The sequence below is a fragment of the Olea europaea genome, chromosome 21 (genome assembly GCF_002742605.1).
Source record: "Olea europaea var. sylvestris chromosome 21, O_europaea_v1, whole genome shotgun sequence".
Taxonomy (NCBI): Eukaryota; Viridiplantae; Streptophyta; class Magnoliopsida; order Lamiales; family Oleaceae; genus Olea; species Olea europaea.
Genome location: NC_036257.1, coordinates 17247735 through 17273209, shown reverse-complemented (window position 1 = coordinate 17273209; position 25475 = coordinate 17247735). Strand labels below are relative to the sequence as shown.

Genomic DNA, 25475 nt, shown 5'->3' with positions numbered 1-25475 from the left:
GGTTAAAAAAAAAAAAAAAAAAAAAAAACTCAAACCTAAACTTAACGGTTTGGTTCGATTTTAAACAGTCGATTTTGTCATATATTTTTTTTGTCAGTCTACTTTTATGTCATTAATTCATTGAATTCAATATATATTTATATCTTACTAGCAATAAATCTAAAACAAACTAAACCCCTATTTGAACCAAATTTTTGGGACAAAAAATTGAAAATTTGGATAGTTATCCCATAAGTTCATCCGCCTTTGTTAGCCTGTTATTACATATATGGGACCCAACCTCCTCTCCAACGGTCAATTTTCTCATTATGATGATATAGGAAATATGGCTCAAACAAGGACTAAATATATCTACTATAAATTTAAATACTAATTAAATCAAATTAAAATCACAATAAATTAAAACATAGTTTTTTTCATTTGTATACTTTTTTAGGCTAATGACGATAAAATAACGTTACGATACAAGTCTACTAAACTAGATATAAGGCTCAAGAAAAATAATGTCCCACAAGACCTCGTGATCATCATATCTGAAAAAAGAATACTGATTAGACAAAGAGAATAACCAACCACAATAATAAAGCAATTGCTTATAATATCTAAACATAACAATTACACAAGTTTACGTTTTTATGATGTTACAAAACACATTTAATTTCAAATTCTTACCCTAATTTGCTCCCAAAAAAATTATTGATCTAAAACTTTATTCATAACAAATATTTTCACAGAAGGTCTATGATCTCTTTGTCTCCAATTTAATAATGGATTTCAATTCAACTTTCAAGAGGCGTGAAAAATCTTAAAAAGAAGTGTGTGGTGCTGATGACTCAATACTGTGTTGGGTGTCAACAGGAGTTCATCTAAATTCTCAAATGAAAAATGACTTTTGATAGATTATGTTAGTCTTGAGATTATTAGATATATATTAAGACTATTGGATAATAATAATAATATATCCGTATTAGAAAATTAGAAATTGAAAAAAAATACCCACATATGACAAAACTACTGAATTTTAAATATTTGGATGATGCTGGTGCGATTTGGTTTTAAACCGCAATTAAAATTCTCAAACCTAAACAAAATCATTTTGACCGGTTTGATTTGGGTCAAAACCTTTTTGTTGACCGAGTCCACGTAGGGATGTCAAATCGGCTTGATGGCTCAAGCTCAGCTTGGGAAAAGCCCGAGCTGGACCGGCTCGGAGCTCGGATGGAGCGAGCCCCCATTTTGGGGCGTTGGCCCGAGCCCGAGCCAACCCATTGTAGCTCGACAAGCCACATGGGCAGGCTCGAGTCACGGGCCATTTTTGGCCAGTGATAAGGCCCGATCAAAACTCAAAGTTCAAACCCAAAAAAAAAAAAAAAATGGTCAAGATAGCTTCCTTAAGGCAACCTAGTTTACTGTTAAAAAAATGGGTTAAATTGTTTGATTTTCTACTGTGTTTTACAATTCAATTTATGAGACTCATATTTCAATTTCAATTTCAAATTCAAATTCAAATTTCAAATTTGGAGGTAAAATTGATTTTTTTTTGCTATAAATACGAGGTAAATTTTTAAGTTTCAAATCAATTTGTTTCAATCGATTTTAACTTGCAGTATTATATATTCAAGTTTCAACTCTAATTTCTTTGCTCTCAATCTCATATTCAATTCCTTTCACTCTCATACTCTAATATTCTGTATTTTATATTATACTAGTTATATATGGATTTTATTAGTGATGAGTTTAATCAGTTTAAGGGTAGCTCGAGTACTCCATCCGGTTACAACAATGCATCTCAAAATGTTCCAATTGATTTAGAGAATATTGAAGAGGAAGAAGTACTCGAGATTAAAAGGTCGAAAAAAGAATCCTCGAATTGCTGGCAACATATAACACGTAAAAAAAATTGTGTTCAAAATGGAGTGGATATTTGAAAAACGTGTTGCAATTACTGTGGCAAAGAACTTAGTTGGAAGCCCAGTTCGAGCACAACACATTTGAATAGACACATATTAAGGAGTTGCAAAGAGAAACCAGTCGATCTCGACTCGAAACAGACCGAACTAGTATTTGACAGTTCTTATTCTACTCTTTCCACCTTTGTATATTCATAGGAAAGATTTCGTGAAGGAATGGTTGCATACGTGACTGCGGCAGAGATGTCGCTTACGATGATAGACTCTGTACACTTTACCTAGTTCGTGCAGAAATATCTCTAACCCAAATATTCTTCTTATTGTAGAAATATTTTTTGTTCAGATACTATAAAATTATATAACAAAAGAAAACAACTTGCTATTAAAAGTCTAAAAACTTTTAATAGTGTTATATCATTTACATTTGATTTATGGACCGGTCGTAATAAAAAATGTTATATTGCTGGTACGACTCATTATATTGATCACTTGTGACTTTTACATAAAAGAATTATTGCATTTAGATGTGTACAATATCCTCATAATACCATTGACATATACATGATTTTAAAATATATTATACAGGAATATGGTATACAAGATATGATTCGAATTTTTACTTTTGATAATGTTAGTGTGAACAAAGCTGTTATCGAAAGATTTATTAATAATTTTAACCCTTCATTTGGAACTTTATTTTTTCATCAATGTTGTGTATACCATATTATCAATTTTATTATAAAAGTTGGATTAGAACATATAAGTTTTCTTTTAGATAAAAATAGACAAGAAAATTTTATTATTGTGTCATCAGCAAGAAAACAAGCATTTAATACTTTGTATGCAGAGTATGACTTACATGAGAAATCATTTGCCACTGATGTAACACATAGATGGAACTCTACATATCTTATGTTACATTCGTGTGAAAGTTATGATAAAGTGATTTCATTATATTATAATGGTAGGCATACATACGAATCCAAATATAATGTAGAAGATTGTGAATGGTCTCTTGCATTTCATGTGAAAAAAATTTTAAAATCTTTTTTCGATACTACAAAGGAATGTAACGGAGTTTATTACCCTACATCTTCACTTGTTTTACAACATTTTTTCCACATTTCACAAACATTTCATAAATACAGGAATTTGCCATTTTTTCTCACTTAATTTCCTCTATGGAGTTAAAATTTCATAAATATTGAGAAAAATTATCCTCTTTATTTATTTTAGCTTCTGTAATGGACCACCGACTTAATTTGAATTGTACAATAGCCATTGTAAAGGAGATTTCAAATTTCATGAATGTGAAATTACCACATGTGAATATAGAATCTACGTTATCTAAAATGTATAATTATTATACTGATAAAGAAGGCCAGTGTAGTTCTACTTCCCCAAGTTCTTCTTCAAGAATTATTTTAACAAATTCAGATAATTTATGGAATTTTTTGGAAAGCAATATAAGTGTTCTCTCATTTAATTCTAGTTCATCGATGTCTAGAGCGATAAATGTCGGTGGTACAAATTTTGAAATTCCCTCCAAGTTAGCTAGTTATATGTGCGTGGATATTTGCAGTGTGTTACCTGAAAAAGAATTACAGGAATTTAGTCTTCTAAATTGGTGGAAGTGTAATGAAAGACGGTATCCAATTGTATCAAAAATTGCACGTGATCTACTAACACTTTCAATGTCTATGGTAGTATCGGAGGCGGCATTCAGTTTAGGTGGTCTAATTTTATCAGACGAACGTTCAAGATTAAAAAAAGATATATTGGAGGCTTTAATATGCTTGAAAGATTGGGAATGTGCATAATTACGTGTTCAAGAACATGTTGATAGTATACTGGTCAAAGAGTTGCAACAGATCCAAATATAGAATGTTATAAGTTTTTAAAATGACTTATTTTCAAAACAATATGTAATTTTTAAATTTATTTGTTTCAGGAAAAATTGTACACGAAATATTTTATTCATGTACAATTTTAACTCCGTCTACGTTATGTAACCCGTCCCAAGCCTCAAAAAAAGAGGAGGGTTGTAAGTTGTAATTTTTATTTAATTTGTAATGTAATTTTAAAAGTTGTAATTTTTATTTGATTTATAACTTGTATAAATCATACAATTTTTAATTTTTTTAAGAAAATGTTATATTCGTAATCTTGTTTAAAAGAAAAAAAAAAGAGTCGGCCCGGCTCGGGTTCGGCTCAGCTCGACTTATTGACATTCCTAGGTCTAAATGGCACCAAATCGACGGTTTCTAAAATACGATTTTGATTCGATTTTTCAATTTAAGGATTTTTACTTATAGCCCTACTTTGCCCAATTAGCAAATGACGATAAGTAGACATTAAATTTTCAAAAAATAAAAATAAAAAATATCTTGATTCCTTCATTCTTGTTTGTCTTTATCAAGTTATTATCTACAACTTGAGGGACTACTTTCTCCTTTCTTTATTTTCATTTCACCTGTTAATTGCACTTGATTTCAATGGAAATTTTGTCTCATCGAGAATAACAGTGATTTCAAAATCTAGACGTTAGAATGCATATCTGGTAAATAACACTAAACATTAAGAAAAATGAAAGTAAAATCCAACGTATTTTATTGTCTAGTACTGCAAATACAAGTCCCTTACCAATGACCGTTATATTTCAAATAGAAACTCCCATATCTTTAGGCCAGAAAAGTAATTCCCACATATTTACTCTTCCTTACGAAATATTCTTCGTTTTGAAAGGTTTCACATGTATACACAAAAAATAACATCGCAAAATTTAAATTATTTTAGTCTATAGACAAAAAGATCAGTCAGTTTTGATGCGATAGAAAATTTAATTATTATAAACTTATACATCATGAGACGTAGGAGGATATAAAAATGACTGTATTATATGCTTGATAGAATTCGCGACTTGTCCACGCTATATCCTGTGAAGAATTAGGTGAGCCCCATGCTGAGGTTGAAGAGTTATAAGCGTATGAGGAGCATGCGTATAGGATGGCGAGAGCTGAAAAGAGAAGCGTTGTAGAATCATGGCCATCGCCATTTTTGCCTCTATCATGGCAAAGTTTTGTCCAACACATATCCTCGGACCCCATCCAAATGGGAAATATAAGCCTTGTTTCTTCTGTGCTTTTGACACTCCTTCACTAAATCTCTCCGGCTTGAACTCCATTGCATCCTCTCCCCAGATTTCGCAGTCGTGATGTAATAAGATTGTAGATAATTGAAGCTGTGTCTCAGCTGGGAGCAATAGTTTCCCCAATCTCGTTTCTTCATGAACTCTTCGAGGAATTCCAACTGCTGGTGGATAGAGTCTCATGACCTCATACAAAATCATGGTAACCTGTGATTAATATCCCATACAAGTTATAAACAGGAAGAAATTGAGGAACATAATTCATTTAAGATTATATTAGGCCACTGATTTACTAATCTAAAACCTTTCTGATGTTCAATATTAGTTCAACATTTTATTTTGAAAAGAGGAATGGATATAAAGGGTGTTACCAATAATTCCAATCATATTGTTATTTAAAGAAGGAAATTACATACGATTTTCAGGTGATTTAACCCATCGAAATCTGGGTTTTTGCTACCAAATACTTGTGAGACATCTTCTCTAGCCCGTGTCTGCCACTCTGGATGTGTACTCAATAGAACCAACGTCCATACTAGTAAAGCAGAAGTCGTCTCTTGTCCAGCAAAATAGAACAGCTTGCATTCTTCTACGACCTCATCTATGCTCATTCCAAAATTCTTATTTCCATGTTGTTTAATTTCTTGGAAGTTGGATTCCAACAATATGCCCAACAAATCATCATTACGTGCTTCCCCCACCTCCATTGCCATCAATCTTCTATTTATAATATCTCTAACTGATGCTTGAACTTCCTTTTCAATTTCCTTCATTCTTTTGTTCTTCTTAGTCGGCACAAATCTATACACAAGGGATGTTCAGAGGATAAGTAAACAACTACATAATTACAACCAAGCAGGTGAAAATGGTTCTTCTGACTAATCATCTCAGCAGAAAAAAAAATGAGGATTCAAAATTAAGTAGTAATATTGTAAGGTAGATATTCCTTCAAGACTAGTCAAAATATAGTGTTACCTCCATCCAGGAATATAGATCGACTGGGAAGCCTTGATGATGTGTTCAGCTTGTTCTCTCTGAAGTTCGAATATCCTCCTTCCCTCTTCGTAGCTACTACCAAACGATGTTCTTGATATTGCATCACTAGATAATTTTTGTAGATAAGGCCACACGTCGAAATCACGTGATTCTCCAGGAGCGAGGCCCAGTTCCCATTTGCTCAAAATCTCTTCACAACTCAAATAAAAAGCTGGCATCATAAGCTGTAACAAGCAGGGGTGACAAAGCAATCTCATCACCAATAAGTTCTCTTTTAGTATGAAGCTTTTGTTTCTTGAGAAAATAAAAATTCTTGAATACAAAATCAAACAATATAATTTCGTTAAGGTGAATTTAATTTGTCAATATGCTCCATCTCAAATCTTTGAATGAATAACTTTCATATTTCAGCAGTTTTTATAAGATAGAGAAAACCTTTAGCTTCTCTAGATGGAAAGCAGGGTTGATGATTTTTCTGTGTTTAGCCCATTTATCTTCCTCATAGCTCACTACACCTTGTACGAGCAGCTTGGTCAGTGGATTCATGTTTACTGGCTTCTGGTACACATAATTCTTAGTTAGGACCTCCTTTATGAGTTCAGGGTCCGTGATTATAATTAATGGTCTCGGCCCAAGCCACATGAAGGCGTTGGTACCTGCATGTTATGGCGACAAGAATATTATAAATTCAAGTTTTGCACAAGAGAAAAATATATTTAGGAACACTGGCATGCAGGTACAAATTAGAATGTGGACACCTAAGGGAGCTAAGATAAAAGAAGTTATCTTGCAAACCAGAACGGGTCAAATGAAAGTTGATACTTCTTCCCTTTTACTCGGAAATTTTCAAATGTGTAGAAATGAAAAGTACACAATCTAATCCTAAACTAAAATCTTGGATCATTCTACGTATAAACCCCAACTCAGCTGTTAGTAATCAATTGAGACGATCAAATATTCGTGAATCCAGTAAATCGAGAAATCGTCATCTGAACCTTTGTTATAATACTTTTTGATGTATGCAAACTTTACTGAAGCTCTGTTCACCATGTGTACAAATTATCATATAATCATGGAAAGAACATTATTGGTGCCACAGTCCTAGACAAGTCCACCTTACTCTTCTAACTACATTTTCTATTAGATATTATCTTATCTTTACATTCAATTTATGAACAAAGGAACAGATCTAAATGTCTCCTCTGTGAAGCTGACATTCTAAGCTTACGAAGGAGCATGGCTATGGGTTCCTGAGCGGAGATATACAGATACAGGCAGCATCTTGGATCAAACACACAAAATTCGTGTTTATCAAATACAGGGGAATGGAACTGAGAAAAAATTTCAAATTATGACGGTTTATGTCAGAGTAACGTGCTATTACTGAAGTATGCACCATCAATTATTGATCGACACAAAGACAGAGATGAAGAATATGACATTTATGAGTGTAGGTGTGTGTTCTTTCCAGATGACAAAAAATAGAGGGCTCTTCAAACTACCGCAAAATCTATGGGTTAAATTTTGATCATCCAACCATTGCACATGCATCTTCCAGTTTTTAGTCTACTTTATACAAACAGTCTTAGATTTTGATTGAACACAAGTTTTGGATAATTTACACCAGTTTCTTTCGATAAGTTTCCAATGACTAACCAATTTTCGTCAATCAATCCGTTCACATCTTGTCTATGATGGGCAACTCACAAAAGGATGAGATCAATCGTAAGAGAAATGGATCTCTAACAAGGATTCAAGTTTAGACGAGATTCAAATAAAAAGTAAAGATGAAGCAGACAGACCAAAGAGTACAAGCAGTTCTGCTCTACCCAGAAAGTCTAGATGTCCCATCTTTAACCATCAAATCAGCTCCTTTTGCCTCGATATGGATAAAACAACGTTCAAGAACAAAAACAAAAACTACCCGAAACGGAAACATTTACACCTCTGTTGCCCCTAGGAAAAGAATTGATTTTTCAAAGAACCCCATTTCTCTTGAACTAGGAGTCCATGTTTTCAAGAAATCATAGAATAGAAAACTGTCTGAAACCTATTAGTCCTACTCTTAAATGAAGGATATAGACTATATCGTAATCGAAGTGAAAGAAACCCAACTGGGAAATTAACTTGGGACTTTGCACAAACAGTTACCAGGCAATAACAAGGACATACCATAGTTCTCCAGTGTTTTGAGGAAGAAGGGTATGATCCTCCGCTTGATATCATCTGAAAGATTGATTGGTTTGGATTTGGCTTTTTGCAGCATACTTATCAAACCTTTCAAATCTCCATAGAGAAATCTGTAGGAGTTTCCATTTAAACCTTGTTGTCTCAGACATTTTTCCATCTTTTTTGGCTTAAACCAAACCCAATCCAGCACCCTCCATGTGTATATCAGTAGCACAAATGCACAACACACACCAATTGTGTAATACAGAATCTCCATGCCCAATTATAATCACTGCACAAGTGCAAGTTTTCTTCTACACCTGTGTATATGAATATATATAACTATTAAGAGGAAACAGCATGGAAAGTCGCTTTCTATATGCATACAGATACAAAGGACTTACCTTGAAACTTCGTGTTTATACCAAAAAAAAATAAAATAATAAAATAAAATCTTTAAATGCATGTGTATGCATACATGTTGTTTGGCGCGGGTAGTCGCTAACAATTAAAAAGGGATCAAATGATTGTGTAAGAAACAAACCTCTTGAGACAAAATTCCAAAAAGAGGTATTTTATTGGCGATAACTTTACAATTGGAATTTAAACAGAATGCCTTCAAGGGGCGCAAGCACACGAGTATTGAAAAAAAATGTTTAAGTCTAAATTAAGAAATTGAAATTACATATTTTCTGTTTGAGAGTGTTTGATTCGGGGTCCTTTGCTCTATGTCTTTTCTTCTTTTTATATTCCCTTGATGATCTCTTCGTGATCAACCGCTTAGAAACTGCTTAATTGCTTTATAACTTTCCACTTTCTTCGTGGTGACCAACTTATCGTGGAACTGCCGTCTCTAACTGCTGTCACTACTTTTTGTCATTCAACCGTCTTCAACTGAACTCCTTGAATCGTGGAACGTGATAAGATTACTCAATAACTGCTTCGATAACTGCACTTTTGGATAACCATAACATCTTATGTTTGCTAAGATCCTGGGCGATTCGAAGGTTTGGGCGAGAACATGGTCATAACTCTTGGCGACTGCAAGGCACTTCATTCGCTCAGATCTTGGGTGTCTTGCAAGTTTGGGCGATGGTGTTACCGCGTTTGTGGGCTTCCACTGCATTCATTAATAACCCTATTTGAGCCTTTATCCTGAATTGTCCAGTTGGGCTTCATTCTTTAAGCTATTCGGTTTGGACTGCACTTTTAGCGTGTCAACACGTGTATATACAATAATTAAGCTACTTGTACAAAATTATTTTACACTTTTATTGCCAGATGTTGAAGTGGCATCAAATCAACAGTCAAAATGCATGCCACCTCAACGTCTATTAACAAAGGTATAGAAAAAACTGTAGAAGTAACAAAGTCTGCGTATTTAGCCCCCGTTTGAACTCCATTATTTGGATATTATAATGTTTTGAATAATGTTTTTTTTTTTTAAATGAGTGGTTGAAAAGAAAAGAAAAGTTTTTTATTTACGTATAATATTATTTTATTAAAAAATGTGTGATTAAAATTAGGAGAGATAAAAATTTAATTTAATTTAATGAGAAATAATGGGGGTCAAACGAGGCTTAATCTCTCACATTTTTCAAACTTTTCCTCACATTTTTCAAACTTTTCTGCCATCCAAAATACATTTTCTTATCGGTATATTCCTTTTACACCTTTTGAATCATCAGTCATTGGATTTATTGTTTATTTAGACACTTTAATCTTCCTAGTTAAGGAAGATAGTAAATTGAGGCCCTGATACCCATTTTTTTCAAAATGTAGTTTTTTCTAGGACTGGACAAATCTTTTGAACCAAACCGATCGAATCGAATTGAACCGAATCCGACGATTCTTGTCAAATTAAATATCTGAACGGGTATCTGAATTGAGAACCAACAGGTACGGTTCGATTCTCGGTTCTAGACCAAGAACCGAATTTTTCTAAATTTTTTATATTGAGTAAATCAAATTATTTTAATTTTAATTTTTTCTAAACAAATTAACAAATTAAAGATTTCTAAATCCAAATTTTTTGCCCAATAATTTGTTTCATTTCTAATTTTTTTATTTTTGGCCCAATTACCCATTTTATTGTTTTATTTCTTAGCCAAACAAGATCAAATGCACTAAATAACCCTAAACACCAACACTAAAGTGCATAACGTTGTCTCGACTCTCGCACTCACTCTCGCAGCCTCGCTAATATTCCAAAACCTATACAATTATCGGTCGACACTGTGACATCCGATCAAAGTTGTGACCTTCACCAACCGAAACTTTGATCGTAGCGATCATTTGAACAATTTAGTTTACTAGTCTCTGACATTCCAAAACCATTGAATGTATTATTAGTTGTATTTATATAATGTTATAAATGTTAAAAATTTTAATTATAATACAAAACCGAACTGAACGAACGGTTCCATAATTATATTTGGACCCGACGGTTCCATTTACTAGATACCCGAAAAATTCGGTTCGGTTCTCTTTAGAACCGAACCGAACCGACCTGCGCCCACCCCTAATTTTCTCACTCTTCTTATCAATCACATATTTTTTATTAAAATAATATTATACGTAAATCAAAAAATTTTCCTTATTTTTCAATCACATATTTTCCATCAATTTACTATTCAAAAATGTGTTTTTACATAAAAATATCTCTCAAACACCTCCTCAGTATTGTTGGAATTCTTGTAAACCTTGTCGAAAACAACATTTTACTAAAGGACAAAAATAAAATAAAAATTTCTAAAATCTGAAATACTCAAAGAACCTTTAAATCAACAACTATTAATTTTTATTTATTTTTTATTCCTTGGGTTCCACGACAATGGCTATTAATAAATATACGACGCTGGCAATTGGACTTGTTATTTCAGTCATATAAACGCCAAAAGAGGTGATTTTTGCTTTGACGCATGGAAAATAAAACTTAGCCAGCAAGTATAAATGCCAAAATATTGGGGTATTGACAATGTGACTAGGAATTTTCCTCATTTCTTTCATATCGACTTGCATTTCAATACAATCTTAGTCCTGCCTTATCATATTGGCATGTGCCTATGCTGCCTTCTTATATGGATATTTTCATTTTTCATCAATGCCACATGGGTAGATAGGATTAAGAGGAAGTTGCTTATCTTCTTTCGTCAACATATGGAAAAATAAAATATGGATATGCTTCGATGATAAAATTTGACTTTGGTCTCTCTAGAATGTAATATAAGATATATATTTAGAAGTAGTGATTATTTTCCTTTTGATGACCGGTCTTCAAATGGTATTTAAGGACAAGAGGGTTGTGGGCAAGGATATTGAGCCATCACCTAATTGCTACAAATAGGTTCCATACTTATGGATTGAGATGGTAATGGGTCGATCCAAGACACCCAAGTTTGGCTCGTGTTTACAAACTACGTTAGGTTCAACCCTTTGGCTCATGGGCAAATCCGAGATACACGAGCTCAAGTCTAGGTTTTGTTCGATCCTTTGGCTCATGGGCTTCATAGGCCGAGCCATCCAAGAGACCACGAGCTAGCTCATTTTTTAAAAAAATAATAAGAGGAAATTACAGAATTCTCGGTATTTGAAAATCTCAGTGGAAAAGTCAGGCTAGAAAGTTTTTTTATTTAGATTCCAAGTTTTGAAAATATTAATATTCCCCCAATTGTACCAAACCCTAACTTACTTATCTCTCTCTCTCTCTAAACACACAACATCCTCTTCTTCCCTTCCTCTCTCTCTCCCCTCCTCGTTAGATTTGGGCACCGTCGTCGGACACTACAATGGAGATCGTCGTTGCAAGTAAGGAGCTCTGATTGCCTATTCTCCATTTTTCTTCCCTTCTTCTTTCCATCCTCTTCTCCCTCTCTGTCTTTCTATCCTCTTCGCCACAATGACCGTCATCGCCGAATACTACAGCAGAGCTCGTCGTTGTAAGTAGTCGTCGCTTTGTGCGATTCTAGTGTCGGGGCATCTTTGCCCGATCTGTGGTTGGCAGGTACGCATAGATCACGATGATCCATGGTTTTGCCTTTGTGCCCGATCAGTGTTTTTGCCAAGTTGAAGCCAGTGAATCAACCCTAATGTGGTGCAGGCAGCGGTGCTGTGGTGGTGGATCTGGTGGTTGCAAGTGGTAATGGTTGTGATGGAGTTGGTGGTGGTATGTCACCGACTATTTGAGCTGTTACCAATCTTTGGTGTAGTGGTGGTTTTCATACGGTGGTGGTAGTGTTGGCGGTGGTTGTGGTGGTTTTGTGGTGGGGTGGATAGTGTATGTGACCAAGTATTGTGGTGGAATGGGATCTAGATTGGGTGAGGTGGTTGCGGTGGTTTGGTGCAAGCATTAATTGGGTGGTAGTAATTTGTGGTCAAGATTGGTGTTGGATCGGGACCTGTGTAATGGGGTGTTTGGAATCTGTAACCAACAATTTGAAATCTGTGACCAAATATTTATTTGTTTATGACTAACTATTTTGCTGATTTGTGACAAAAAATTAGGTGTTTGTAACTAAAAAAAATTGTGACAATAAACTATGACCTATGTGACCCATAGATAAAATGTAACATGTAATTTGAATAATTTGTGACCTAAAAATAAATCTGTGATGGATAAAAATTTTGATTTGTGACATCGAAATAATATGTGACCAATTGATTTGATGATATGTGACCAGTGAAAAAATCTGACCAATAATTATGAGTCTGTAACCATTAATTATATAACAATGGTTTTATCATATTTAATTAATAAATATTTTTAATTAATTATACACATACCTGAATTATGAACTTCCAAACCATTGACGTGACTTTTGAATTGATGTAAACAATACATTTAAAATGTGAATTTTTCCTAAAAAATAAAACAAGATAAAAAATGAGCTTGCCCACAAGTCCAAATTGAGCCAATTGAATCGACCCTCTGGTCTTCATATGAGTCTTAGCCACCATGGATTGAACCGAGCCGATGAACCGGCAAGCGACTCAACCTATTTGCCACCCTACTTATAAACAAGTCTTGTTGATCCTGTCCAGTCACATGGTTTGTGGATATGTTATTTTACAATAGATTAACAATTGTTTATTACTTACATGATTAAAGGTTAATTAAGCTCGGCAAAATCATGTTCGACCGCAATTTTTGAGTCTTAGAAAGCACAATCTCATAATCACACCACTAGTGTGATTAACCAACTCATCTTGACTACCTAACTTGTACGTTAAAAATTTGACCCCTTATTTTGTCATGCTACAACCATATATTATGCTATTCTAAGGTAACAGTACTCTTCTCTAAATGATAAATGTCAGAAGCTTACACAGACAATTATGATTTTTTTGTACCCCCAAAATTAATAATTTTTAAGGTTGACCCTCATAATTGTACGTACACATCTATGTTTTTACTCGTCTATTTCTTGAGCCACATAAATTATCTCGACCATACTTGTGATTATTTATCCAGATCTCCATGGTTCAAGATTCTCAATTTTCGTCAAGATAGTTTGTCCTAAACATCGACTAAAAATAAAAATATTAACAATATGTAAGGACACGGATTGCTGCTTTTAGATAAAGTGGCTCAATGTCTATTAAGGGTTGAAGCCCTATTCATCAAAAGAATGATGGTGATTGAGAAAAGCTAGTGACGCTCGAAAGATTTCCTCGAATTCTTTTGTTCACAAACTATACATTTTCATCTTTGGCCAATTGCCGAAAACGATAATTAGATGTTAAATTATCAAAAAATTTATTGGTTCCTTCATTTGCTATGTTTGCCTTCTAAATCAAGTTGTTATCTCCTTGCTCAAGCAATTCTCTCTCTCTCTCTCTCTCTCTCTTTTAAATTTGTTCATGAAATTTTCTCTTATCCGAAATAAAGTTGTTTTATTGTTGCTGTTGTTTCCTGGGTTTATCAAAGATTAGTAACAATAGTTTCTATTCTTTAAATCAAATCCATAAATTCAAAATACAAGCATCGGAATGCATATTAGGTAAGGTGAATTGGGGAACACTCGATAATATTAAGAAGCAAAAAGAAATAAAATCATATACGTTATAGTGTCTAGTACTGTGTATATAAGACAGTGAATACAACATCAGTACTCTTCCTCTTTCAGGAAATTCTTAAATTCTTGGATTAGAAAGGTCTCATCTTTCATATACATACATATAAAAAATAACATGGCCAAAATCCCAATTATGATAGTCTACACTTAAAACATCATGAGAAGAAAGGGGCTATGTAAATGACTAGTTTTTGCTTGATACGACTCGTGACTTCTCTATGCTATATCCTATGCAGAATTAGATGAGCCTCGTGCCGAGGTTGAAGAGTTTGAACCATATGAGGAGCATGCATATAGAATGGTGAGAGCTCAAAAGAGAAGCATTGTAGAATCATGGCCGTCGCCATTTTTGCCTCAATTATGGTCAAGGTTTGTCCATTACGTATCCGAGGTCCCAACCCAAATGGGAAATATAAGCCTTGTTTCTTCATTGCCTTTGATACTCCTTAATCTCTCTGATTTAAACTCCATTGCGTCCTTTCCCCAAAATTCACGGTCATGATATAATAAGATTGTTCATAGTGAAAGCTACGTCTTGGCTGGGAGCAATAGTTTCCCCAATTTCGTTTCTACATGAACTCTGTCGTGATGTAATAAGATTGTAGATAATTGAAGCTGTGTCTCAGCTGGGAGCAATAGTTTCCCCAATCTCGTTTCTTCATGAACTCTTCGAGGAATTCCAACTGCTGGTGGATAGAGTCTCATGACCTCATACAAAATCATGGTAACCTGTGATTAATATCCCATACAAGTTATAAACAGGAAGAAATTGAGGAACATAATTCATTTAAGATTATATTAGGCCACTGATTTACTAATCTAAAACCTTTCTGATGTTCAATATTAGTTCAACATTTTATTTTGAAAAGAGGAATGGATATAAAGGGTGTTACCAATAATTCCAATCATATTGTTATTTAAAGAAGGAAATTACATACGATTTTCAGGTGATTTAACCCATCGAAATCTGGGTTTTTGCTACCAAATACTTGTGAGACATCTTCTCTAGCCCGTGTCTGCCACTCTGGATGTGTACTCAATAGAACCAACGTCCATACTAGTAAAGCAGAAGTCGTCTCTTGTCCAGCAAAATAGAACAGCTTGCATTCTTCTACGACCTCATCTATGCTCATTCCAAAATTCTTATTTCCATGTTGTTTAATTTCTTGGAAGTTGGATTCCAACAATATGCCCAACAAATCATCATTACGTGCTTCCCCCACCTCCATTGCCATCAATCTTCTATTTATAATATCTCTAACTGATGCTTGAACTTCCTTTTCAATTTCCTTCATTCTTTTGTTCTTCTTAGTCGGCACAAATCTATACACAAGGGATGTTCAGAGGATAAGTAAACAACTACATAATTACAACCGAGCAGGTGAAAATGGTTCTTCTGACTAATCATCTCAGCAGAAAAAAAAATGAGGATTCAAAATTAAGTAGTAATATTGTAAGGTAGAGATTTCTTCAAGACTAGTCAAAATATAGTGTTACCTCCATCCAGGAATATAGATCGACTGGGAAGCCTTGATGATGTGTTCAGCTTGTTCTCTCTGAAGTTCGAATATCCTCCTTCCCTCTTCGTAGCTACTACCAAACGATGTTCTTGATATTGCATCACTAGATAATTTTTGTAGATAAGGCCACACGTCGAAATCACGTGATTCTCCAGGAGCGAGGCCCAGTTCCCATTTGCTCAAAATCTCTTCACAACTCAAATAAAAAGCTGGCATCATAAGCTGTAACAAGCAGGGGTGACAAAGCAATCTCATCACCAATAAGTTCTCTTTTAGTATGAAGCTTTTGTTTCTTGAGAAAATAAAAATTCTTGAATACAATATCAAACAATATAATTTCGTTAAGATGAATTTAATTTGTCAATATGCTCCATCTCAAATCTTTGAATGAATAACTTTCATATTTCAGCAGTTTTTATAAGATAGAGAAAACCTTTAGCTTCTCTAGATGGAAAGCAGGGTTGATGATTTTTCTGTGTTTAGCCCATTTATCTTCCTCATAGCTCACTACACCTTGTACGAGCAGCTTGGTCAGTGGATTCATGTTTACTGGCTTCTGGTACACATAATTCTTAGTTAGGACCTCCTTTATGAGTTCAGGGTCCGTGATTATAATTAATGGTCTCGGCCCAAGCCACATGAAGGCGTTGGTACCTGCATGTTATGGCGACAAGAATATTATAAATTCAAGTTTTGCACAAGAGAAAAATATATTTAGGAACACTGGCATGCAGGTACAAATTAGAATGTGGACACCTAAGGGAGCTAAGATAAAAGAAGTTATCTTGCAAACCAGAACGGGTCAAATGAAAGTTGATACTTCTTCCCTTTTACTCGGAAATTTTCAAATGTGTAGAAATGAAAAGTACACAATCTAATCCTAAACTAAAATCTTGGATCATTCTACGTATAAACCCCAACTCAGCTGTTAGTAATCAATTGAGACGATCAAATATTCGTGAATCCAGTAAATCGAGAAATCGTCATCTGAACCTTTGTTATAATACTTTTTGATGTATGCAAACTTTACTGAAGCTCTGTTCACCATGTGTACAAATTATCATATAATCATGGAAAGAACATTATTGGTGCCACAGTCCTAGACAAGTCCACCTTACTCTTCTAACTACATTTTCTATTAGATATTATCTTATCTTTACATTCAATTTATGAACAAAGGAACAGATCTAAATGTCTCCTCTGTGAAGCTGACATTCTAAGCTTACGAAGGAGCATGGCTATGGGTTCCTGAGCGGAGATATACAGATACAGGCAGCATCTTGGATCAAACACACAAAATTCGTGTTTATCAAATACAGGGGAATGGAACTGAGAAAAAATTTCAAATTATGACGGTTTATGTCAGACTAACATGCTATTACTGAAGTATGCACCATCAATTATTGATGGACACAAAGACAGAGATGAAGAATATGACATTTATGAGTGTAGGTGTGTGTTCTTTCCAGATGACAAAAAATAGAGGGCTCTTCAAACTACCGCAAAATCTATGGGTTAAATTTTGATCATCCAACCATTGCACATGCATCTTCCAGTTTTTAGTCTACTTTATACAAACAGTCTTAGATTTTGATTGAACACAAGTTTTGGATAATTTACACCAGTTTCTTTCTATAAGTTTCCAATGACTAACCAATTTTCGTCAATCAATCCGTTCACATCTTGTCTATGATGGGCAACTCACAAAAGGATGAGATCAATCGTAAGAGAAATGGATCTCTAACAAGGATTCAAGTTTAGACGAGATTCAAATAAAAAGTAAAGATGAAGCAGACAGACCAAAGAGTACAAGAAGTTCTGCTCTACCCAGAAAGTCTAGATGTCCCATCTTTAACCATCAAATCAGCTCCTTGTGCCTCGATATGGACAAAACAACGTTCAAGAACAAAAACAAAAACTACCCGAAACGGAAACATTTACACCTCTGTTGCCCCTAGGAAAAGAATTGATTTTTCAAAGAACCCCATTTCTCTTGAACTAGGAGTCCATGTTTTCAAGAAATCATAGAATAGAAAACTGTCTGAAACCTATTAGTCCTACTCTTAAATGAAGGATATAGACTATATCGTAATCGAAGTGAAAGAAACCCAACTGGGAAATTAACTTGGGACTTTACACAAACAGTTACCAGGCAATAACAAGGACATACCATAGTTCTCCAGTGTTTTGAGGAAGAAGGGTATGATCCTCCGCTTGATATCATCTGAAAGATTGATTGGTTTGGATTTGGCTTTTTGCAGCATACTTATCAAACCTTTCAAATCTCCATAGAGAAATCTGTAGGAGTTTCCATTTAAACCTTGTTGTCTCAGACATTTTTCCATCTTTTTTGGCTTAAACCAAACCCAATCCAGCACCCTCCATGTGTATATCAGTAGCACAAATGCACAACACACACCAATTGTGTAATACAGAATCTCCATGCCCAATTATAATCACTGCACAAGTGCAAGTTTTCTTCTACACCTGTGTATATGAATATATATAACTATTAAGAGGAAACAGCATGGAAAGTCGCTTTCTATATGCATACAGATACAAAGGACTTACCTTGAAACTTCGTGTTTATACCAAAAAAAAATAAAATAATAAAATAAAATCTTTAAATGTATGTGTATGCATACATGATGTTTCGCGCGGGTAGTCGCTAACAATTAAAAAAGGGATCAGATGATTGTGTAAGAAACAAATCTCTTGAGACAAAATTCCAAAAAGAGGTATTTTATTGGCGATAACTTTACAATTGGAATTTAAACAGAATGCCTCCAAGGGGCGCAAGCATACGAGTATTGAAAAGAAATGTTTAAGTCTAAATTAAAAAATTGAAATTACATATTTTCTGTTTGAGAATGTTTGATTCGGGGTCTTTTGCTCTATGCCTTTTCTTCTTTTTATATTCCCTTGATGATCTCTTCGTGATCAACCGCTTAGAAACTGCTTAATTGCTTTATAACTGTCCACTTTCTTTGTGGTGGCCAACTTATCGTGGAACTGCCGTCTCTAACTGCTGCCACTACTCTTTGTCGTTCAACTGTCTTCAACTGAACTCCTTGAATCGTGGAACGTGATAAGATTACTCAATAACTACTTCGATAACTGCACTTTTGGATAACCATAACATCTTATGTTTGCTAAGATCCTGGGCGATTCGAAGGTTTGGGCGAGAACAGGGTCATAACTCTGGGCGACTGCAAGGCACTTCATTCGCTCAGATCTTGAGTGTCTTGCAAGTTTGGGCGATGGTGTTACCGTGTTAGTGGGCTTCCACTGCATTCATTAATAACCCTATTTGAGCATTTATCCTGAATTGTCCAGTTGGGCTTCATTCTTCAAGCAATTCGATTTGGACTGCACTTTTAACGTGTCAACACATGCGTATATACAATAATTAAGCTACTTGTGCAAAATTATTTTAAACTTTTATTGCCAGATGTTGAAGTGGCATCAAATCAAGAGTCAAAATGCATGCCACCTCAACGTCTATTAACAAAGGTATAGAAAAAACTGTAGAAGGAACAAAGTCTGCGTATTTAGCCCCCGTTTGAGCTCCATTATTTGGATATTATAATGTTTTGAATAATGTTTTTTTTTTTTAAATGAGTGGTTGAAAAGAAAAGAAAAGTTTTTTATTTACGTATAATATTATTTTATTAAAAATTATGTGATTAAAATTAGGAGAGATAAAAATTTAATTTAATTTAATGAGAAATAATGGGGGTCAAACGGGGCTTAATCTCTCACATTTTTCAAACTTTTCCTCACATTTTTCAAACTTTTCTGCCATCCAAAGATACATTTTCTTATCAGTATATTCCTTTTACACCTTTTGAATCATCAGTCATTGGATTTATTGTTTATTTAGACACTTTAATCTTCCTAGTTAAGGAAGATAGTAAATTGAGGCCCTGATACCCATTTTTTTCAAAATGTAGTTTTTTCTAGGGTTGGACAAATCTTTCGAACCAAACCGACCGAATCGAATTGAACCGAACCCGACGGTTCTTGTCAAATTAAATACTCGAACAGGTATCTGAATTGAGAACCAACGGGTACGGTTCGATTCTCGGTTCTAGACCAAGAACCGAATTTTTCTAATTTTTTTTTATATTGAGTAAATCAAATTATTTTAATTTTAATTTTTTCTAAACAAATTAACGATTTCTAAATCCAAATTTTTTGCCCAATAATTTGTTTTATTTCTAATTTTTTTATTTTTGGCCCAATTACCCATTTTATTGTTTTATTTCTTAGCCAAACAAGATCAAATCCACTAAATAACCCTAAACACCAACACTAAAGACATAACGTTGTCTCGACTCTCGCACTCACTCTCGCAGCCTCGCTAATATTCCAAAACCTATACAATCATCGGTCGACACTGTGACATCCGATCAAAGCTGTGACCTTCACCAACCGAAACTTTGATCGTAGCGATCATTTAAACAAGGTAGTTTACTAGTCTCTGACATTCCAAAACCATTGAACATATTATTAGTTGTATTTATATAATGTTATAAATGTTAAAAATTTTAATTATAATACAAAACCGAACTGAACGGAACGGAACGGAATCGAACCGAACCCGAATGGTTCCATAATTATATTTGGACCCGACGGTTCCATTTACTAGATATCCGAAAAATTCGGTTCGGTTCGGTTCTTTTTAGAACCGAACCGAACCGAACCGATATGCGCCCACCCCTAGTTTTCTCACTCTTCTTATCAATCACACATTTTTTATTAAAATAATATTATACGTAAATCAAAAAAATTTCCTTATTTTTCAATCATATATTTTCCATCAATTTACTATTTAAAAATGTGTTTTTACATAAAAATGTCTCTCAAACACCTCCTCAATATTGTTGGAATTCTTGTAAACCTTGTCGAAAACAACATTTTACTAAAGGACAAAAATAAAATAAAAATTTCTAAAATCTGAAATACTCAAAGAACCTTTAAATCAACAACTAGTAATTTTTATTTATTTTTTATTCCTTGGGTTCCACGACAATGGCTATTAGTAAATATACGACGCTGACGATTGGACTTGTTATTTCAGTCATATAAACGCCAAAAGAGGTGATTTTTGCTGTGACGCATGGAAAATAAAACTTAGCCAGCAAGTATAAATGCCAAAATATTGGGGTATTGACAATGTGACTAGGAATATTCCTCATTTCTTTCATATCGACTTGCATTTCAATACAATCTTAGTCCTGCCTTATCATATTGGCATGTGCCTATGCTGCCTTGTTATATGGATATTTTCATTTTTCATCAATGCCACATGGGTAGATAGGATTAAGAGGAAGTTGCTTATCTTCTTTCGTCAACATATGGAAAAATAAAATATGGATATGAGACGATTGATTCAACTTCGGTGATAAAATTTGACTTTGGTCTCTCTAGAATGTAATAAAAGATATATATTTAGAAGTAGTGATTATTTTCTTTTTGATGACCGGTCTTCAAATGGTATTTAAGGACAAGAGGGTTGTGGGCAAGGATATTGAGCCATCACCTAATTGCTACAAATAGGTTCCATACTTATGGATTGAGATGGTAATGGGTCGATCCAAGACACCCAAGCTTGGCTCGTGTTTACAAACTACGTTAGGTTCAACCCTTTGGCTCATGGGCAAATCTAAGATACACGAGCTCAAGTCTAGGTTTTGTTCGATCCTTTGGCTCATGGGCTTCATAGGCCGAGCCATCCAAGAGACCACGAGCCAGCTCATTTTTTAAAAAAATAATAAGAGGAAATTATAGAATTCCCGATATTTGAAAATCTCAGTGGAAAAGTCAGGCTAGAAAGTTTTTTATTCAGATTCCAAGTTTTGAAAATATTAATATTCCCCCAATTGTACCAAACCCTAACTTACTTATCTCTCTCTCTCTCTCTCTAAACACACGACATCCTCTTCTTCCCATCCTCTCTCTCTCCCCTCCTCGTTAGATTTGGGCGCCATCGTCGGACACTACAATGGAGATCGTTGTTGCAAGCAAGGAGCTCCAATTGCCTCTTCTCCATTTTTCTTCCCTTCTTCTTTCCATCCTCTTCTCCCTCTGTCTCTCTATCCTCTTCGCCACAATGGCCGCCATCGTCGAATACTACAGCAGAGCTCGTCGTTGTAAGTAGTCGTCGCTTTGTGCGATTCTAGTGTCGGGGCATCTTTGCACGATCTGTGGTTGGCAGGTACGCACAGATCACGATGATCCATGGTTTTGCCTCTGTGCCCGATCAGTGTTTTTGCCAAGTTGAAGCCAGTGAATCAACCCTAATGTGGTGTAGGCAACGGTGCTGTGGTGGTGGATCTGGTGGTTGCAAGTGGTAATGGTTGTGATGGAGTTGGTGGTGATATGTCACCGACTATTTGAGCTGTTACCAATCATTGGTGTAGTGGTGGTTTTCATACGGTGGTGGTAGTGTTGGCGGTGGTTGTGATGGTTTTGTGGTGGGGTGGATAGTGTATGTGACCAAGTATTGTGGTGGAATGGGATCTAGATTGGGTGTGGTGGTTGCAGTGGTTTGGTGCAAGCGTTAATTGGGTGGTAGTAATTTGTGGTCAAGATTGGTGTTGGATCGGGACCTGTGTAATGGGTTGTTTGGAATCTGTAACCAACAATTTGGAATCCGTGACCAAATATTTATTTGTTTATGACCAACTATTTTGCTGATTTGTAACAAAAAATTAGGTGTTTGTAACTAAAAAAAAATTGTGACAATAAACTATAACCTATGTGACTCATAGATAAAATGTAAAATGTAATTTGAATGATCTGTGACCTAAAAATAAATCTGTGACGTATAAAAATTTTGATTTGTGACATCGAAATAATATGTGACCAATTGATTTGATGATATGTGACCAGTGAAAAAAGCTGACCAATAATTATGAGTCTGTAACCATTAATTGTATAACAATGATTTTATCATATTTAATTAATAAATATTTTTAATTAATTATACACATACCTGAATTATGAACTTCCAAACCATTGACGTGACTTTTGAATTGATGTAAACAATACATTTAAAATGTGAATTTTTCCTAAAAAATAAAACAAGATAAAAAATGAGCCTGCCCACAAGCCCAAATTGAGCCAATTGAATCGACCCTCTGGTCTTCATATGAGTCTTAGCCACCATGCATTGAACCGAGCCCATGAACCGGCAAGCGACTCAACCTGTTTGCCAACCTACTTATAAACAAGTCTTGTTGATCCTGTCCAGTCACATGGTTTGTGGATATGTTATTTTACAATAGATTAACAATTGTTTATTACTTACATGATTAAAGGTTAATTAAGCTCGGCAAAATCATGTTCGACCGCAATTTTTGAGTCTTAGAAAGCACAATCTCATAATCACACCACTAGTGTGATTAACCAACTCATCTTGACTACCTAACTTGTACGTTAAAAATTTGACCCCTTATTTTGTCATGCTACAACCATATATTATGCTATTCTAAGGTAACAGTACTCTTCTCTAAATGATAAATGTCAGAAGCTTACACAGACAATTATGATTTTTTTGTACCCCCAAAATTAATAATTTTTAAGGTTGACCCTCATAATTGTACGTACACATCTATGTTTTTACTCGTCTATTTCTTGAGCCACATAAATTATCTCGACCATACTAGTGATTATTTATCCAGATCTCCATGGTTCAAGATTCTCAATCTTCGTCAAGATAGTTTGTCCTAAACTTCGACTAAAAATAAAAATATTAACAATATGTAAGGACACGGATTGCTGCTTTTAGATAAAGTGGCTCAATGTCTATTAAGGGTTGAAGCCCTATTCATCAAATGAATGATGGTGATTGAGAAAAGCTAGTGACGCTTGAAAGATTTCCTCGAATTCTTTTGTTCACAAACTATACATTTTCATCTTTGGCCAATTGCCGAAAACGATAATTAGATGTTAAATTATCAAAAAATTTATTGGTTCCTTCATTTGCTATGTTTGCCTTCTAAATCAAGTTGTTATCTCCTTGCTCAAGCAATTCTCTCTCTCTCTCTCTCTCTCTCTCTCTTTTAAATTTGTTCATGAAATTTTCTCTTATCCGAAATAAAGTTGTTTTATTGTTGCTGTTGTTTCCTGGGTTTATCAAATATTAGTAACAATAGTTTCTATTCTTTAAATCAAATCCATAAATTCAAAATACAAGCATCGGAATGCATATTAGGTAAGGTGAATTGGGGAACACTCGATAATATTAAGAAGCAAAAAGAAATAAAATCATATACGTTATAGTGTCTAGTACTGTGTATATAAGACAGTGAATACAACATCAGTACTCTTCCTCTTTCAGGAAATTCTTAAATTCTTGGATTAGAAAGGTCTCATCTTTCATATACATACATATAAAAAATAACATGGCCAAAATCCCAATTATGATAGTCTACACTTAAAACATCATGAGAAGAAAGGGGCTATGTAAATGACTAGTTTTTGCTTGATACGACTCGTGACTTCTCTATGATATATCCTATGCAGAATTAGATGAGCCTCGTGCCGAGGTTGAAGAGTTTGAACCATATGAGGAGCATGCATATAGAATGGTGAGAGCTCAAAAGAGAAGCATTGTAGAATCATGGCCGTCGCCATTTTTGCCTCAATTATGGTCAAGGTTTGTCCATTACGTATCCGAGGTCCCAACCCAAATGGGAAATATAAGCCTTGTTTCTTCATTGCCTTTGATACTCCTTAATCTCTCTGATTAAACTCCATTGCGTCCTTTCCCCAAAATTCACGGTCATGATATAATAAGATTGTTCATAGTGAAAGCTACGTCTTGGCTGGGAGCAATAGTTTCCCCAATTTCGTTTCTACATGAACTCTTCGGTTAAGAGTAATCCGTGGTGGATACATTCTCAGGATCTCATATAAAATCAAGGTAAGTTGTGATGAAGATCTCATAAGAGTTATAAGCAGGGGAATAAATAAAGTCACATATATTCTTCGACAACTACGCCTATGCTCATTCCAAAACTCCTGTTTACAAGTAGTTTGATTTCTTGTAAATTGGATTCCTACAATATTGAACACTATACTGTAACGATCCAAGTCTATGTACCCAAACTGTTAGTTTACGTACTGTCCGCTTTGGGTGGACTTTTTGCACCCACTTACCCCTCACAGCTTTCTGTCGCATCCCCCAAAATTCGAACTCATAACATTTCCCTTAAATAAGACTTAAGTTGAATCCTGGTACCAATTGAGAAACTTGCCCATTGGTATCAGGATTCAACTTAAGTCTTATTTAAGAGAAATGTTATGAATTCGAATCCTGTCCAATTGGTACCAGGATTCAACTTAAATCTTACTTAAAGAAAATGTTATGAGTTTGAATTTTGGGGGACACGACAAAAAGTCGTGAGGAATAAGTGGGCGCAAAGCCTATCCAAAGCAGACAGTATGTAAGCTAATGACTTGAGTACAAAGTCCCGAATCGTTACTTATACTCTTTTCTCAAATTGAAAAACGTGGAAAGCTTAGATAGTTACATTAACTCATTGAACACTACACTCTTTTTGCTCATCAGCGTTTGAACTGTATCAACTATGTTTTTACTTTTCTACTTTCTCAAGCCACAAAATATCTTGAATGTAAATGCTTGTGC

At 34.7% G+C, this 25475-nt stretch overlaps 2 protein-coding genes across 3 annotated transcripts in view; both read right to left on the bottom strand.

Annotated features, from left to right (window-relative positions):
* Positions 1-4549: 4549 nt before the first annotated feature.
* Positions 4550-18349, bottom strand: LOC111370963 (cytochrome P450 CYP72A219-like). 2 transcript variants are annotated; one of them, XM_022992888.1, is made up of 6 exons: positions 17988-18349; positions 16251-16471; positions 15795-16039; positions 15236-15620; positions 14888-15026; positions 4550-5126 (listed from the first exon to the last, which is right to left on the bottom strand). In XM_022992888.1, the coding sequence occupies exons 1-6, from the start codon at positions 18259-18261 to the stop codon at positions 4840-4842; spliced, it is 1551 nt and encodes a 516-aa protein (XP_022848656.1). In that variant the 5' UTR covers positions 18262-18349; the 3' UTR covers positions 4550-4839. The 2 variants fall into 2 exon arrangements, with proteins under 2 accessions (XP_022848656.1, XP_022848655.1); XM_022992887.1 differs by lacking the exons at positions 14888-15026; positions 15236-15620; positions 15795-16039; positions 16251-16471; positions 17988-18349 and adding exons at positions 5475-5859; positions 6034-6278; positions 6490-6710; positions 8227-8585 and having other exon boundaries at positions 4550-5265.
* Positions 18350-25168: 6819 nt separating this feature from the next.
* Positions 25169-25475, bottom strand: part of LOC111370220 (cytochrome P450 CYP72A219-like) — a 2769-nt gene continuing 2462 nt past the window's right edge. Inside the window, exon 3 of the mRNA XM_022991906.1 lies at positions 25169-25252. Within this exon, the coding sequence (XP_022847674.1) occupies positions 25169-25252 (84 nt within the window). The remainder of the gene's footprint in view (positions 25253-25475) is intronic.